Source organism: Scyliorhinus canicula, chromosome 1 (genome assembly GCF_902713615.1).
Source record: "Scyliorhinus canicula chromosome 1, sScyCan1.1, whole genome shotgun sequence".
Classification (NCBI taxonomy): domain Eukaryota; kingdom Metazoa; phylum Chordata; class Chondrichthyes; order Carcharhiniformes; family Scyliorhinidae; genus Scyliorhinus; species Scyliorhinus canicula.
The window spans coordinates 82311846-82325372 of NC_052146.1; the positions used below are offsets into that span (position 1 = coordinate 82311846).

The following is a 13527-nucleotide window of genomic DNA, read 5'->3' on the forward strand; positions in this document are numbered from 1 at the left end:
GGTCCTGGGGTGGGGGGAGCAGGGCCCCCACGGTGGCCTGGCCCACGATCGGGGCCCACCGATCGGCAGGTGGTCCTGTGCCATGGGGGCACTCTTTTCCTTCCGCGTTGGCCATAGTCTTCACGATGGCGGATGCTCCGGCGTATGCGCGGACTTCCGCCGGCCAGCGAAGTCCCTTCGGCCCCGGCTGGCGTGGCGCCAAAGGCCTTTCCCGCCGATTAGCGGGGCGCCAACCACTCCGGCGCGGGCCTAGCCCCTCAAGGTTAGGGCTTGGCCCCTAAAGGTGTGGATCCGCACCTTTGGGGCGCCCGATGCCGGAGTGGTTCACGCCACTCCATCCCGCCAGGACCCCCGCCCCGGCGGGTAGGGGAGAATCCCGGCCAGGAAGTGTATGCAGGTAAGGTGTAATTCTGTAAGTAAATATATAAAAGGCTTCAATTCTATCCTTGGCAAACTGTCTTTCTGGAGTAGAACAGTTTTGTCCTTATCCAAGGAAGGATATTCCATGAAGATTTACTAGATTGATTTCTGAGATGCCAAGCCTCTCCTGTGAGAAGCAATTGAGTAAAATGTGCCAAAACTCTTGGTAGTTTAGAAGAATGAGAGGTGATCTCATTGAAACATAGCAGGGGCCGGTTTAGCTAAATGGGCTAGACAGCTGGTTTGTGATGCAGAACAAGGCCAGCAGCTCGGGTTCAATTCCCGTACCAGCTGAGAGTTCGGAATTCTCCCTCTGTGTACCCGAAAAGGCGCCGGACTATGGAGACTAGGGGCTTTTCACAGTAACTTCATTGCAGTGTTAATGTAAGGCTACTTGTGACAATAAATGATTATTTATTTATTTAGAATATTTGGAAGTTTGACAGGATAAATGTTAAGAGGCTGTTTTCCTTGGCTAGAATGTCTGGAGTTAAGATAAGGGCTTGGCTATTATGGATTAGGATGAGAAGAAATATATTCAGCCAGAGAATTGTGAATCTTTGACATGACCTCCTCCAGGGGCCAATCGGTGATTGGTTGTTGAGTATGTGCAGGACTGAGATCACTAGATGTTTGGACTTCATGGGAATGCAGGGAATGGGGATAAGGTGAAGAAGATCAGCCATGATTTTAATGAATGGTGAAGCAGCCTCGAGTGGTCAAACAGGTTACAGCAGCTCCTTTATCTTCAGTTATTTTTTGTGTGCCACACCTGAGAGAATAGGGACGATCCTGGAACTTACACTGTGGGTGGAGACAGGACTACACTATAGGGTTGATTCTCATCCTGCGAGAATGTGTACCTAAGATGCTGTCAGGATGGACAGTTTAGACTCATTCATCCTCTTCTAGATTGGCACTGGTCTCATCTTGAAGTTTGAAGGGGCACAATTAGTCTCTGCTTCAAGGTGTACGTCTTGCTGGGAAGCAGCCCTTAAGACTGTTCGAGCAGGGTAGGTAGCGAGCAAACCCAAACTTACTCTTCGCTCTCCAGTTCCACCAGGATTTCAGCCACATCTGGGGCTGGGACGTGCAGCATCAGAACTTCAAACGTTTCCTTGGAGTGCCAGAAATTCTGCAGCAGGAACTCGAGCAAAGAGTAGAGAGCTCTATTACTCTGGAAGTGAGTTAACTGCTCACTGTTGTTAGATAACAGGTATATGTGAGTGGCGAACTTGGCAGCTTGTTTCCTCACTCTTGGATCCTCATCTTGCAGCAAACAGATTCCTCCATTGATTATCCTGAATAATCAGAAATATCACAGACGGTCAGGAGAATCTAGCACTGGATACAACTGCATTCCCTCAAATTTAAGTGAACAAGCAGGATGAGGGACAGAACCCCACTTGGTCTCTTATTAACCACGAAGCCCACCTCCCCACCATCATTCATACTCCAATATTAAACCCAAAATTCAGACTCAGATATTAAACTCTCCTGCCCCATTCAGTGCAGTATTTTGGTGTTGAGGAAAGGTTTAATCCTGAATTTGATGAAGTCTCACTGCCATTCCAAAAGAGGAACAAAAAAATATCCTCCTGGGGAGCTTTAATGCCAGGGTTGGCTATGATGCCAATGTCTGGAGCAGGACCACAGGAAAAACAGGGGTGTGAAAAGCCAATGGAAATAGTGTCCTCCTGCTGACTGTGGTCAGCCTGGCCTCATTAGAACAAACACTCTCTTTGCCAGAAGGACAAATACAAAAGCACATGGAAGCACCCAAGATCAAAGCATTGGTACGTCTTGGATGACATCATTGCTTGTGTCAAAGATCTAAATGATGTCTGTATCACTCGATCATGTTGCTGGACAGATCATCGACTTGTTCGATTGGTGATAAACTTCCACCCAGTACCAATAAAGACATTGCTAGGCCCAAATTTCCAAGAGGAAGAAGATTAATGTCTCAGCCTTAAAGCAACCCAACCAAAGAGGAATTCAAATTACAGCTCATGACCAATCTAGAAAACCTTCAGAAATCCAACTTAATTCCTGAGCAGTGGCATAAAATCAGCTGTACTAAACAGTCCAAAGATGTGCGGGTTGGGTGGATTGGCCATGAAAAATTGTCCAAAATTCTATGATTAACCTAGGACAAAAGTTTGGCGCAACATCGTGGGCCGAAGGGCCTGTTCTGTGCTGTATTTCTCTATATCTATATCTATACCTATACACAGGCCATTGGTTCCAACATTATTGTCATCAGAACTAGTTTGATCAAAATGAAGCATTTAACAAAGGAAAATGTGAAAGTTGTGGCTGTGATTAGCAAGGACAACAAATAATCAAACTAAAGAAACAATTAGAAACAGAGAGTGATTGCGTCAAAAGGTTGGAAACACAATTAGATTAAAAGAAAGTACTACTAAACCACATCAATACATTGTGTCACGGGAGTGTCCCTTTCAGAAATGTTTGTGTCTTATCACATGGCTTCAGTGATGTCATTGTGTGGGTGGAGCTGGGCTGTGGCTCTGTGAGCTGTTTTTGGTTTCACTTTCATATTTGACTGCTGTGGACTCAGACAGGCGAAAAATGTGTTTTGTTTCTGTCTCTCTATTTTCATTTTAAAGATTTGTTCCAGTAAAAATCACCTAGGTAGTGGCTTTACAAATAGTTTGCTTTCCGGACGGGTTTAAACCTGCTGGTGAGACGGGGTCAGAATCTCAGGGAAAGCCAGTCTTATTCAAGTGGGAATGCAGAGTGCTGGGCCTGCCCTTGAAAAGGGGTTTTTGGTTTATGGGATTTTGTTTTTGAATTGGAACAGTTAAGGCGGAATTCATTAAGTGTTATACATAGATTACTGTAGCTATGGTGTGTCTTTATGTTTGTAATTGATAAAAATTCTTGCTGTGTGTTTATACAAATGCTAAGTTTTTAGAATAAAGCTAATTTTGATTAGAGTGTCCAGAAAGACTGTTGAATCACACCTCAAGTGAAGGCTCTTGTGCTCATCCTAGCCAAATTCAACAAAACGTTATAGGTCAGATGAACTCCATAATATACTTTGGAGTTTCTAAACCCTGGCTTATAATAATTGTGTGACTAAGCCACATCAGTACACTGTGGGAGGTTTAGTAGATTAACACCAGGAATGGGCAAGTTGTCTTTTGAGGAAAGGTGGGACAGGTTAGGTTTGTATCCACTGAGTTTAAAAGTGTAAGGAGCAACTTGATCGAAATCCTGAGTGGTCTTGACAGGGTGCATGTGGAGAGGAGGTTTCCTCTTGTCAGACAATCTAGAACTAGGGGATCACTGTTTAAAAATAACAGGGCACTCATTTAGGACAAGAGATGAGGAGAATGTTTTTCTCAGCGGGTCGTGAGTCTTTGGCACTCTCTTCTTCAAAAGACAGTGGAAGAAGAGTCTTTGAATATTTTAAAAGTAGAGCTGGATAGATTCTTGATTAACAAGAGGGGTGAAAGGATACAGGGTAGACCATTTAGGACTGAGATGAGGGCAGTGAACCTGTGGAATTCTCTTTTTTTTAAAAATATTTTTATCAAAGCCATTTATACAGATAAACATAAAACACAATCCAAAACGAAGAAAAAAAGAGAACAAACAGGAAATTACATAGCCAATAAATAACCCACCCACCCTGCCTCCCCCATTTTTTCCCCCCTATAAACCGCCCCCCCCTACTGCAGACATCTTAACTATCCTTGAAGAAGTCAATAAATGGCTTACATCTCCGGAAGAATCCCCCCCACAGACTCTCTGAAGGCGAACTTAATCTTTTCCGGCTTCAGAATTCCATAAGGTCGCTTACCACCCCAATCTCAGATCTTCCCATCCAGTTACAACATCAACTGGGATCATAACAGGTGCCACCTTCTATTGCTCTGTCCCAGCCTCCCTCTTCACACCTTGTACTCTATTAGAGTTCTGAGCCAACACAAATTAAAACCCTGCTATGTGAGCAAGGCATTCCCTTCCTAAGCCCAAACTCTCAGACACAGCCACAGGTGATAATTCAGAAAGATCTGAGACACAGATCCATTACCTGACAGTCAGTGACGCATGTTCAAGAGAGGCTGTCAATGAGCATGATATCACCTTCACTCCTGCCTGGACAAGCGAAGTTGCAGCTCCCAGACGCATTACCTCGCTAGATGTTGGGTGAATAAAGTTCTTCAGGAGTGTAACCCAACGCTCCAGGAGGGCAAGTGAGATAGCCTGGCAACTGGAACAAATATTGGGCAACTTAGGAGAAAGTACAGCTTGTCCAAAATTAATGCATTTAATGATAACATTAATATTAAAAGGTGTTTCAAACACAAGCTGAGTCCGTGAGCCACATGGACTCTATAATTCTGTATGAACAAATACCTCACTTACATACATACAACCCCCAGAGAAGAACCTCTACCAACCCCCAGAAAAGGACCTCTCCCAACCCCCAGAGAAGGACCTCTCCCAAACAATGCTGTACCTCGATGGTGACAGGTTTGTCTGTACCAGTACTGTACCCCAGTGTTACAGTGACAGACCTGTCCCCACCAGTACTGTACCCCAGTGTTATACAGTGACAAACCTGTCTCCGCCAGTACTGTACCCCAATGTTATACAGTGACAAACCTGGCCCCACCAGTACTGTACCCCAATGTTATACAGTGACAAACCTGGCCCCACCAGTACTGTACCCCAGTGTTACAGTGACAGACCTGTCCCCACCAGTACTGTACCCCAATGTTATACAGTGACAAACCTGTCTCCGCCAGTACTGTATCCCAATATTATACAATGACAGACCTACCCCCACAAGTATTGTATCCCAATGTTAGAATCATAGAAAAGTTACAGCACAGAAGGAGACCATTTGGCTCATCTTGTCCATGTCAGCCCGAGGAAATCCAGGTGCCTTTTCTAATCCCACCATCCTGTACCTGGTCTATAGCCCTGTAGTTTACAGCACTTAAGGTGTAGGTCCAGCTACTTTAAGAGTTTAGGGTTTCTGCCTTCACCACCAAATCGGGCAGCGAATTCCAGACTCCCATGGCCCTCTGCGTAAAAATTATTTTCTTCATGTCCCCTCTACAACTTCTGTTACTTATCTTGAATCTATGCCCCCTGGTTCTTGAATTCTCCACCACGAGAAACAACTTTATCCTGTCCACTTTATCTCTTTTCCTCATAATATTGTACAACTCAATTCAGTCACCCCTCAGCCTTTTTTGCTCCAAGGAAAATAACCCAACCCAATAATCCACTCTCTCCTCGTAGCTACACTTTTCTAGCCCTGGCAACATTCTTGTAAACCCTCTTCTGCACTCCCTCCAGAGCAATTACGTCCTTCCTATAACTTGGTGACCAGAACTGCACACAATACTCTAGTTGTGCCTCACCAGTGTTTTATACAATTCCAACATTATATCCTTACTTTTATATTCTATACCTCTGCCAATGAAGGAGAGCATTCCATATGTTTTCTTTATAACCTTGTCTACTTGAACTGCTGCCTTTACGGACCTGTGTACTTGCACGCCAAGATCTCACTCAATCTAGCCTCTTAGTATATTCCTATTTATTGTGTATTCCCTAAAACTGTTTGACCTCGTTATATGCATGGCCTCACACTTCTCTATGTTAAATTCCATCTGCCACTTTACCGCCCAATCCATCAACCCATCTATATCATTTTGCAGATTATAGCTATCCTCTACACTGTCCACCACTTGGCCAATCTGTGTGTCATCTTCAAATTTCCCAATCGTGCTCTCCACGTTCACGTCCAAATCGTAAATACATAACACAAACAGTAAGGGTGCCAAAACCAAGCCCTGTGGAACACCACTTGAAACAACTTCCCAATTGCAAGAGCAGCCATTGACCATTACCTTTTGTTTCCTGTTACTAAGCCAACTTTTATCAAGTTTGCCACATTGCCCTGAATAATAATAATAATCTTTTATTATTGTCATAAGTTGGCTTACATTAACACCGCAATGAAGTTACTGTGAAAAGCCCCTAGTCGCCACACTCCGACGCCTGTTTGGGTACACAGAGGGAGAATTCAGAATGTCCAATTCATCTAACAGCACGTCTTTTGGGACTTGTGGGAGAAAACCGGAGCACCAGGAAGAAACCCACGCAGACACAGGGAGAACATGCAGACTCCGCACAGACAGTGACCCAAGCAGGAATCGAACCTGGGACCCTGGCGCTGTGAAGCAACAGTGCTAACCACAGTGCTCCCGTGTTGGTTTCACTTTCTTGACAATCTGCCATGTGGGACTTTGTCAAATGCCTTGCTAAAATCCATGTACAATACATCCCCTGCACTACCTTCATCGACCTTTCTTGTCACTTCCTCAAAGAATTCAATCAAATTTGTGAGGCAAGACCTTCCATGCTGAAGACAATTCCATGCTGACCATCACTGACTAGTCCATGCCTCTCCATGTGACAGGTAATCCTTTCTCTCAGGAGTGATTCTACTAATTTGCCCATCATTGACGCAAGACTAACTGGCCTATAATTGTTTGGCATTTCCGTCGATCCCTTTTTATACAATGGAACCAGGTTTGCATTTCCCCTGTCCTCCGGTACCTCCCCTGTATCGAGCATGGATTGACAAATCATCCTCAGAGAATCTGCTAACTCCTCCCTGATCTCCTTCATTAGCCTTGGAAACAATCCATCTATCCCTGGTAACTTTCAACTTTCAAAGATTTCAACCCTTCGAGTAGGCTCTCTCTTTTTGATTATCCCATCAAATATCTGTGTTCCTCCTGGACTACTGTATCTGCAACATCCATTTCCTTTGTAAGCATGGAGATAACAAAATATTAATTTAAAACCCTTCCTCCAGCCTCTACATCGACACACAAGTTCCCTTTTTCATCTCTGATCAGTCCCATATTTTCCTTAACTAACCTTTTAACCATTAATATTTTGGTAAAACATATTTGGGTTTTCTTTAAGTTTACTTGCTAATCTTTTTCCATGCCCCCTCTTTGATGTCCTAATTTCCTTTTTGACATTGTCCCTGCACTTACTATACTCTTCTAGGCTCTCTGCAATGCTTAGTTCTTTGTGCCTATCATATGCTTTCTTCTTCTGTTCGATATTCCCCTGTATTCCTCTAGACATCCAGGGAGGTCCAGATTTGGCAGTACCGCTGTTATTTTTGAAGGGGACATGTCTGCTTTGTACATTTAGGATCTCCCTGTTTAGTGCTTCTCACTGGTTGCGGTGAACGTATTGTACTAACCATTCACCACTGTATTACATTGTATCACGCTGTTGCCCAAGTGGGCTCCACCTGTGGACCATTGTACTGTACTACATGGAATGTATCATGTTGGTGCCCTTGTGGGCTCCGCCCCCTTGAGGGGAGGTATAAAGAGCGGCTGCCCTGTAGGTGGCTCTCACTTGCAGAGCAGTCGCCGCAGGCACTGTTCTAGTTGATTAAAGCCACTGTTCACTTCAACTTTCTGTCTTGCGTGAATTGATGGTCGCATCAATTAAATTGACTACAACACCATAATGGAAGCAGCCCTCACACCTGACCGACTGGAATTCAACCCACAGGCCGCGGAAGCCAAAGGGATTTTTTCACACTGGCTCCGATGCTTTGAGGTCTACCTCACCACCTCCTCCTTGCCCACCGTCAGCGACAAACAGAAGCTGAGCCTCTTCCACGCCCGGGTGAGCCATCAAATCTCTGTACAACTCGAGGAAGCCTCCACATACGCAGACACTCTCGCGGTGCTGTAGCGCCTATACGTGAGGCCGACGAACAAAGTGTACGCGCGACATCTCCTCACCACCAACGCCCCGGGGAATCGCTGGAGGAGTACCTACGCAACCTCAAAGTCCTCGCGCGAAGCTGCAACTACCAGGCCGTTACGGCCTGCCAACATATGGACCTCGCCGTCCGGGATGCCTATGTGGCTGGAATCAGGTCCACCTATGTCAGACAGCGCCTGCTCGATAAAGGCACCCTTGACCTAGAAGAGACGGTAAAACTAGCCACCTCCCTAGAAGTAGCGTTCCAAAGCCTCAACGTGTTCCCGTCCGATCACGCAACCCCCTCATGGACCCCCGACCAGAGAGTACCCCAGGCCTGTGCCGCACGACTGCCCGCCCATCCCGGGGAGGTCTACCTTGTTATTTCTGCGGCCAGCACCAGCACCCCAGGCAGTGCTGCCCGGCTTGGAACGCGAACTGCAGCAACTGCGGCAAAAAGGGACACTTCGCCAAAGTTTGCCTGGCCAGGTCCAAATCCTTCAAATTGCAAGCCCGACTCTCGGACTCACAGGCCCGCAGACCCCGCAGTGTGGCTGCGTGCCTACCGGCTCCACCCCCTCCGGATGCGTCATCTGCCTCGTGTTGTCCGTGGGGGCAGCCATCTTCAACTCCGCACAACACGTGCGACTCATGGGGGCTGCCATCTTGGACGCCATCTTCCTCACCGCCCAACACGTGCGACCGACGGGGGCTGCCATCTTGGCCGCCATCTGCAACGCCACCTGACACGTGCGACTGGCGGGGCAGTCATCTTGGGACCACCCCATCACCTCCGACCAAGCCGGCTACCCGCATCTTGGCACGGTCACGCGCGACCAGTCACGACCAAAACACCTCCGGAACTCCATGATGACCGTCCGGGTCAATGGACACGAAACGCCTTGCCTGTTTGACTCCAGAAGCAGGGAGAGCTTCATACACCCAGACATGGCAAGGTGCTGTTCGCTCCAAATCTCCCCCGCATTTCAAACAATCTCCCTTGCTTCCGGATCGCACTCAGTGCAGATCCGGGGGGTACACTGTCGCGAACGTCGAGATACAAGGCGTCGAATACGCTAACTTTAAGCTATACGTACTCCCCGACCTCTGCGCTCCTCTCCTGTTGGGACTAGACTTCCAGTGCAACCTCAGGAGCCTGACCCTGAAGTTCGGCGGGCCCCGACCCCCACTCACCGTATGTAGCCTCGCGACCCTGAAGGTTGACCCTCCACCGTTCTTCGCAAATTTCACCGCCGACTGTAAGCCAGTCGCCACCAGAAGCAGGCGGTACAGCATTCAGGACAGGACTTTTATCAGATCAGAGGTCCAGCGACTCTTGCGGGAGGGGATCATCAAGGCCAGTAATAGCCCCTGGAGAGCTCAGGTGGTGGTCGCAGGTCCGAGGAAAAGAACCGGATGATTGTAGACTACAGCCAAACCATAAACCGGTTCACGCACCTCGATGCGTACCCCCTCCCCCGGATAGCGGACATGGTTAATCAGATCACACACTACCGAGTCTTCTCCACGGTGGACCTGAAGTCCACATACCACCAGCTCCCAATCCGCCCAGAGGACCGCCATTACACGGCCTTTGAGGCAGACGGCCGCCTCTTCCACTTCCTCTGGGTCCCCTTTGGCGTCACAAACGGGGTCTCGGTCTTCCAAAGAACGATGGACCGAATGGTGGACCAGTACGGGCTGCGGGCCACATTTCCGTACCTGGACAACGTCACCATCTGCGGTCACGACCAGCAGGACCACGACGCCAACCTCCCAACCTCCAGAAATTTCTCCAAACTGCCAAAGCCTTCAACCTCACTTATAACAAGGAGAAATGCGTTTTCCGCACAACTAGACTAGCCATCATCCGCTACGTCGTGGAAAACGGAGTTCTAGGGCCCGACCCCGACAGTATGTGCCCCCTCCTGCAACCCCCTCTTCCCCACTGCCCCAAGGCTTTGAAAAGGTGCATCGGGTTCTTTTCCTATTACGCTCACTGGGTCCCCAACTATGCAGACAAAGCCCGCCCACTGATCAAAGCTACCATCTTCCCACTGGTGGCTGAGGCCCGCCAGGCTTCCAGCCGCATCAAGGCAGATATTGTCAAAGCCGCAATGCGCACGGTGGACGAGTCCGTTCCCTTCCAGGTGGAGAGCGACGCGTCAGAGGTCGCCCTTGCCGCTACCCTCAATCAAGCAGGCAGACCAGTAGCATTTTTCTCCTGTACCCTCAACTCCTCCGAAATTCGACACTCCTCAGTCGAAAAAGAAGCCCAAGCCATCGTGGAAGCTGTACGGCACTGGAGGCACTATCTCGCTGGTAGAAGGTTTACCCTCGTCACCGACCAACAGTCGGTATCCTTCATTTTTTTTTTATAAATTTAGATTACCCAATTATTTTTTCCAATTAAGGGGCAATTTAGCATGGCCAATCCACATACTCTGCACATTTTTGGGTTGTGGGGGCAGAACCCACGCAGACACAGGGAGAATGTGCAAACTCCACACGGACAGTGACCCAGAGCCGGGATCGAACCTGGGACCTCAGCGCCGTGAGGCGATTGTGCTAACCACTAGGCCACCGTGCTGCCCTAGTCGGTATCCTTCATGTTCGACAATACACAGCGGGGCAAGATCAAGAACGATAAGATATTGAGGTGGAGGATCGAACTCTCCACCTATAATTATGATACAGTGTATTGTCCTGGGAAGCTCAACGAGCCCTCAGATGCCCTGTCCCACGGCACGTGCGCCAGCGCGCAAGATGACCGACTCCTGGCCATCCAAGATGACCTCTGCCACCCGGGAGTCACCCGGCTTCTCCATTACATCAAGGCCCGCAACCTGCTCTACACCACTGAGGAGGTCAGGGCCATGACCAGGGACTGCCAAATCTGTGCGGAGTGTAAGCCACACTTCTATCGACCGGATAAGGCCCACCTGGTGAAGACATCCCGGCCCTTTGAGCCCCTCAGTATCAACTTCAAAGGGCCCGTCCCCTCTACCAACCGCAACGCGTATTTCCTCAATGTCGTTGACGAGTTCTCCCGCTTCCCCTTTGCAATCCCTTGCCCCGACATGACCGCGGCCACCGTCATTAAGGCCCTACATAGTATCTTCACCTTGTTCGGTTTCCCCACTTACGTCCATAGTGACCGGGGCTCCTTGTTTATAAGCGACGAACTGCGTCAGTACCTGCTCGGTAAGGGCATCGCCTCGAGCAGGACTACCAGTTACAACCCCCCTGGGGAAACAGACAGGTGGAGAGGGAGAACGCAACGGTCTGGAAGGCCGTCATCCTGGCCCTACGGTCTTGGAATCTTCTAGTTTCCCACTGGCAGGAGGTCCTCCCGATGCACTCCACTCTATTAGATCCCTCCTTTGCACAGCCACGAACGAGACCCCTCATGACCTCCTGTTTGTTTTCCCCAGGAAATCCACCTCCGGGGTCTCACTTCCATCCTGGCTGAAGACACAGGGGATGTCCTACTCCGCAAACACGTCAGGAGCCATAAGTCCGACCCACTGGTCGAGAGGGTCCAGGTCCTTCACACCAACCCCCCAGTACGCATACATAGAACACCCCGACGGCCGACAGGATACAGTCTCGCTCCGGGACCTGGCACCCGCAGGTTCCCCTACCACCACCCCAAACTACGCCCCCCCAACCTACACCGAACAGCGCCCCCATCCTTACATGGCCTGCAGACCCCCTCCTATACTCCCTCCCCCCTTCGCCGACCCACAGGAATGAAGCTCCTGAAGACACGCTCCCGGAGTCCATGCCTGTGCCCACACCGACGAGTTCGACACCCAGGCCCGCTGCGAAACCAAAGCTCCGGTGATCAAAACGCACGATCAGGGTGCCGGACAGACTGAACCTGTGAGCCCTTCACCCCCACCGGACTTCAATTTTTTTAACAGGGGTTGAATATGGTGAACGTATTGTACTAACCATTCACCACTGTATTACATTCTATCACGCTGTTGCCCATGTGGGCTCCACCTATGGACCATTGTACTGTACTACACGGAATGTATCATGTTGGTGCCCTTGTGGGCTCTGCCCCTGGCTCCACCCCCTTGAGAGGAGGTATAAAGAGCGGCTGCCCTGTAGGCAGCTCTCATTGCAGAGCAGTTGCAGGCAGGCACTGTTCTAGTCGATTAAAGCCACTGTTCACTTCAACTCTCTGTCTCGCGTGAATTGATGGTTGCATAACTGGTTTTCCATTGATTTATCCTCTAGCAGTGCTGGCCAGTCCACCTCAGCCAAGTTCCTTCTAATTTCTGCCAAATTTTCCTTCCCCCAATTCAAAATGTTTATTCCGATTTTATCTCTGTCCTTTTCCATGGTAATACTGAATTTAACTGAATTGTGATCACTATCCCCAATATGGCCGCCAACTGTCACTTCATCCACTTGTCCTTAGATTTGCAGCTCCTCGTGGTGGGTTTGTCACTAATTGGTTGAGAAAAAAAAATCCTGGATAGACGGAATGAATATTTCACCCTCAGTTTCCCTTATATTGTTTGAATCCCAGTTGATATTGGGATAGTTAAAGACTCCTACTATTAATACCCTCTTTTTCTTACAGACAGAAATTTGCCTTTGATCTTTTATCTCCCTTGGGGACCTGAGAAAACTCCCAGTAGTGTCACTGCTCCTTTTTTATTTCTAAGGTTTACCCATGAAGCCTTGTTTGTTGAACTGTTTAGTACGTCATCCCTTCTTACAACTGGAATTGATTCTTTAAGCATTAGTGCTACTCCCCCTCCTTTTTCATCTCCTACTCTGTCGTGCCTGAAAACTGTGTGTCCAGGGATAACGAGCTGCCAATTTTGCCCCTCCTTTAGCCACGTTTCCAGTATGAAAATCACATCCTGTTGCTATGTAGCTACTTGTTTGTATTTATCCTTCTCCTCCCTTGCACTTTCAAACTCCCGTCTGCTCTCACTCTTTTAAACTTGCGGCACAGTGACAAACCTGTCCCCACTAGTATTGTACCTTAATAGACACCACTCTGCCTCACATCACATCTCACCAGGAAAGTCCATATTCTTACCTCTCAGCCAGTAGCAGACTGACTGTACGCAGGACCAGACTCTGTAGAACGGGTCCATAATTTGACACTTCCATTTTACACAATAGAATCTCAATGCAATGCTCTTGCTGTGCCAGGCCTTCAGGTATTGACACTGACTCCAACTCCCATTGGTTTTCCTGCAGAAACACAATCGCCTCCAACCAGTTTTTCAAGAGTTCCAAGCTCGGCTCTTCCTCTAATACCCTCTGTAGGTTGTTCTGTACATA

General features: G+C 48.4%; 1 protein-coding gene across 7 annotated transcripts in view; it reads right to left on the reverse strand.

Moving 5' to 3' along the window:
- The window catches only part of si:ch211-225b11.4 (thyroid adenoma-associated protein homolog), a 188859-nt gene that overhangs the window by 24644 nt on the left and 150688 nt on the right, over positions 1-13527 (reverse strand). For 6 of the 7 annotated variants that reach the window (XR_005460320.1, XR_005460317.1, XR_005460316.1 and 3 more), the window contains exons 26-28: positions 13280-13518; positions 4487-4666; positions 1461-1721 (exon numbers count right to left, since the gene is read on the reverse strand). Coding sequence is in view for 1 of the 7 variants with exons in the window: in XM_038794198.1 (XP_038650126.1) it covers positions 1461-1721; positions 4487-4666; positions 13280-13518 (680 nt within the window). In the remaining 6 variants the exon portion in view is untranslated. The remainder of the gene's footprint in view (positions 1-1460; positions 1722-4486; positions 4667-13279; positions 13519-13527) is intronic. The other variant, XR_005460324.1, reaches the window with a different exon arrangement.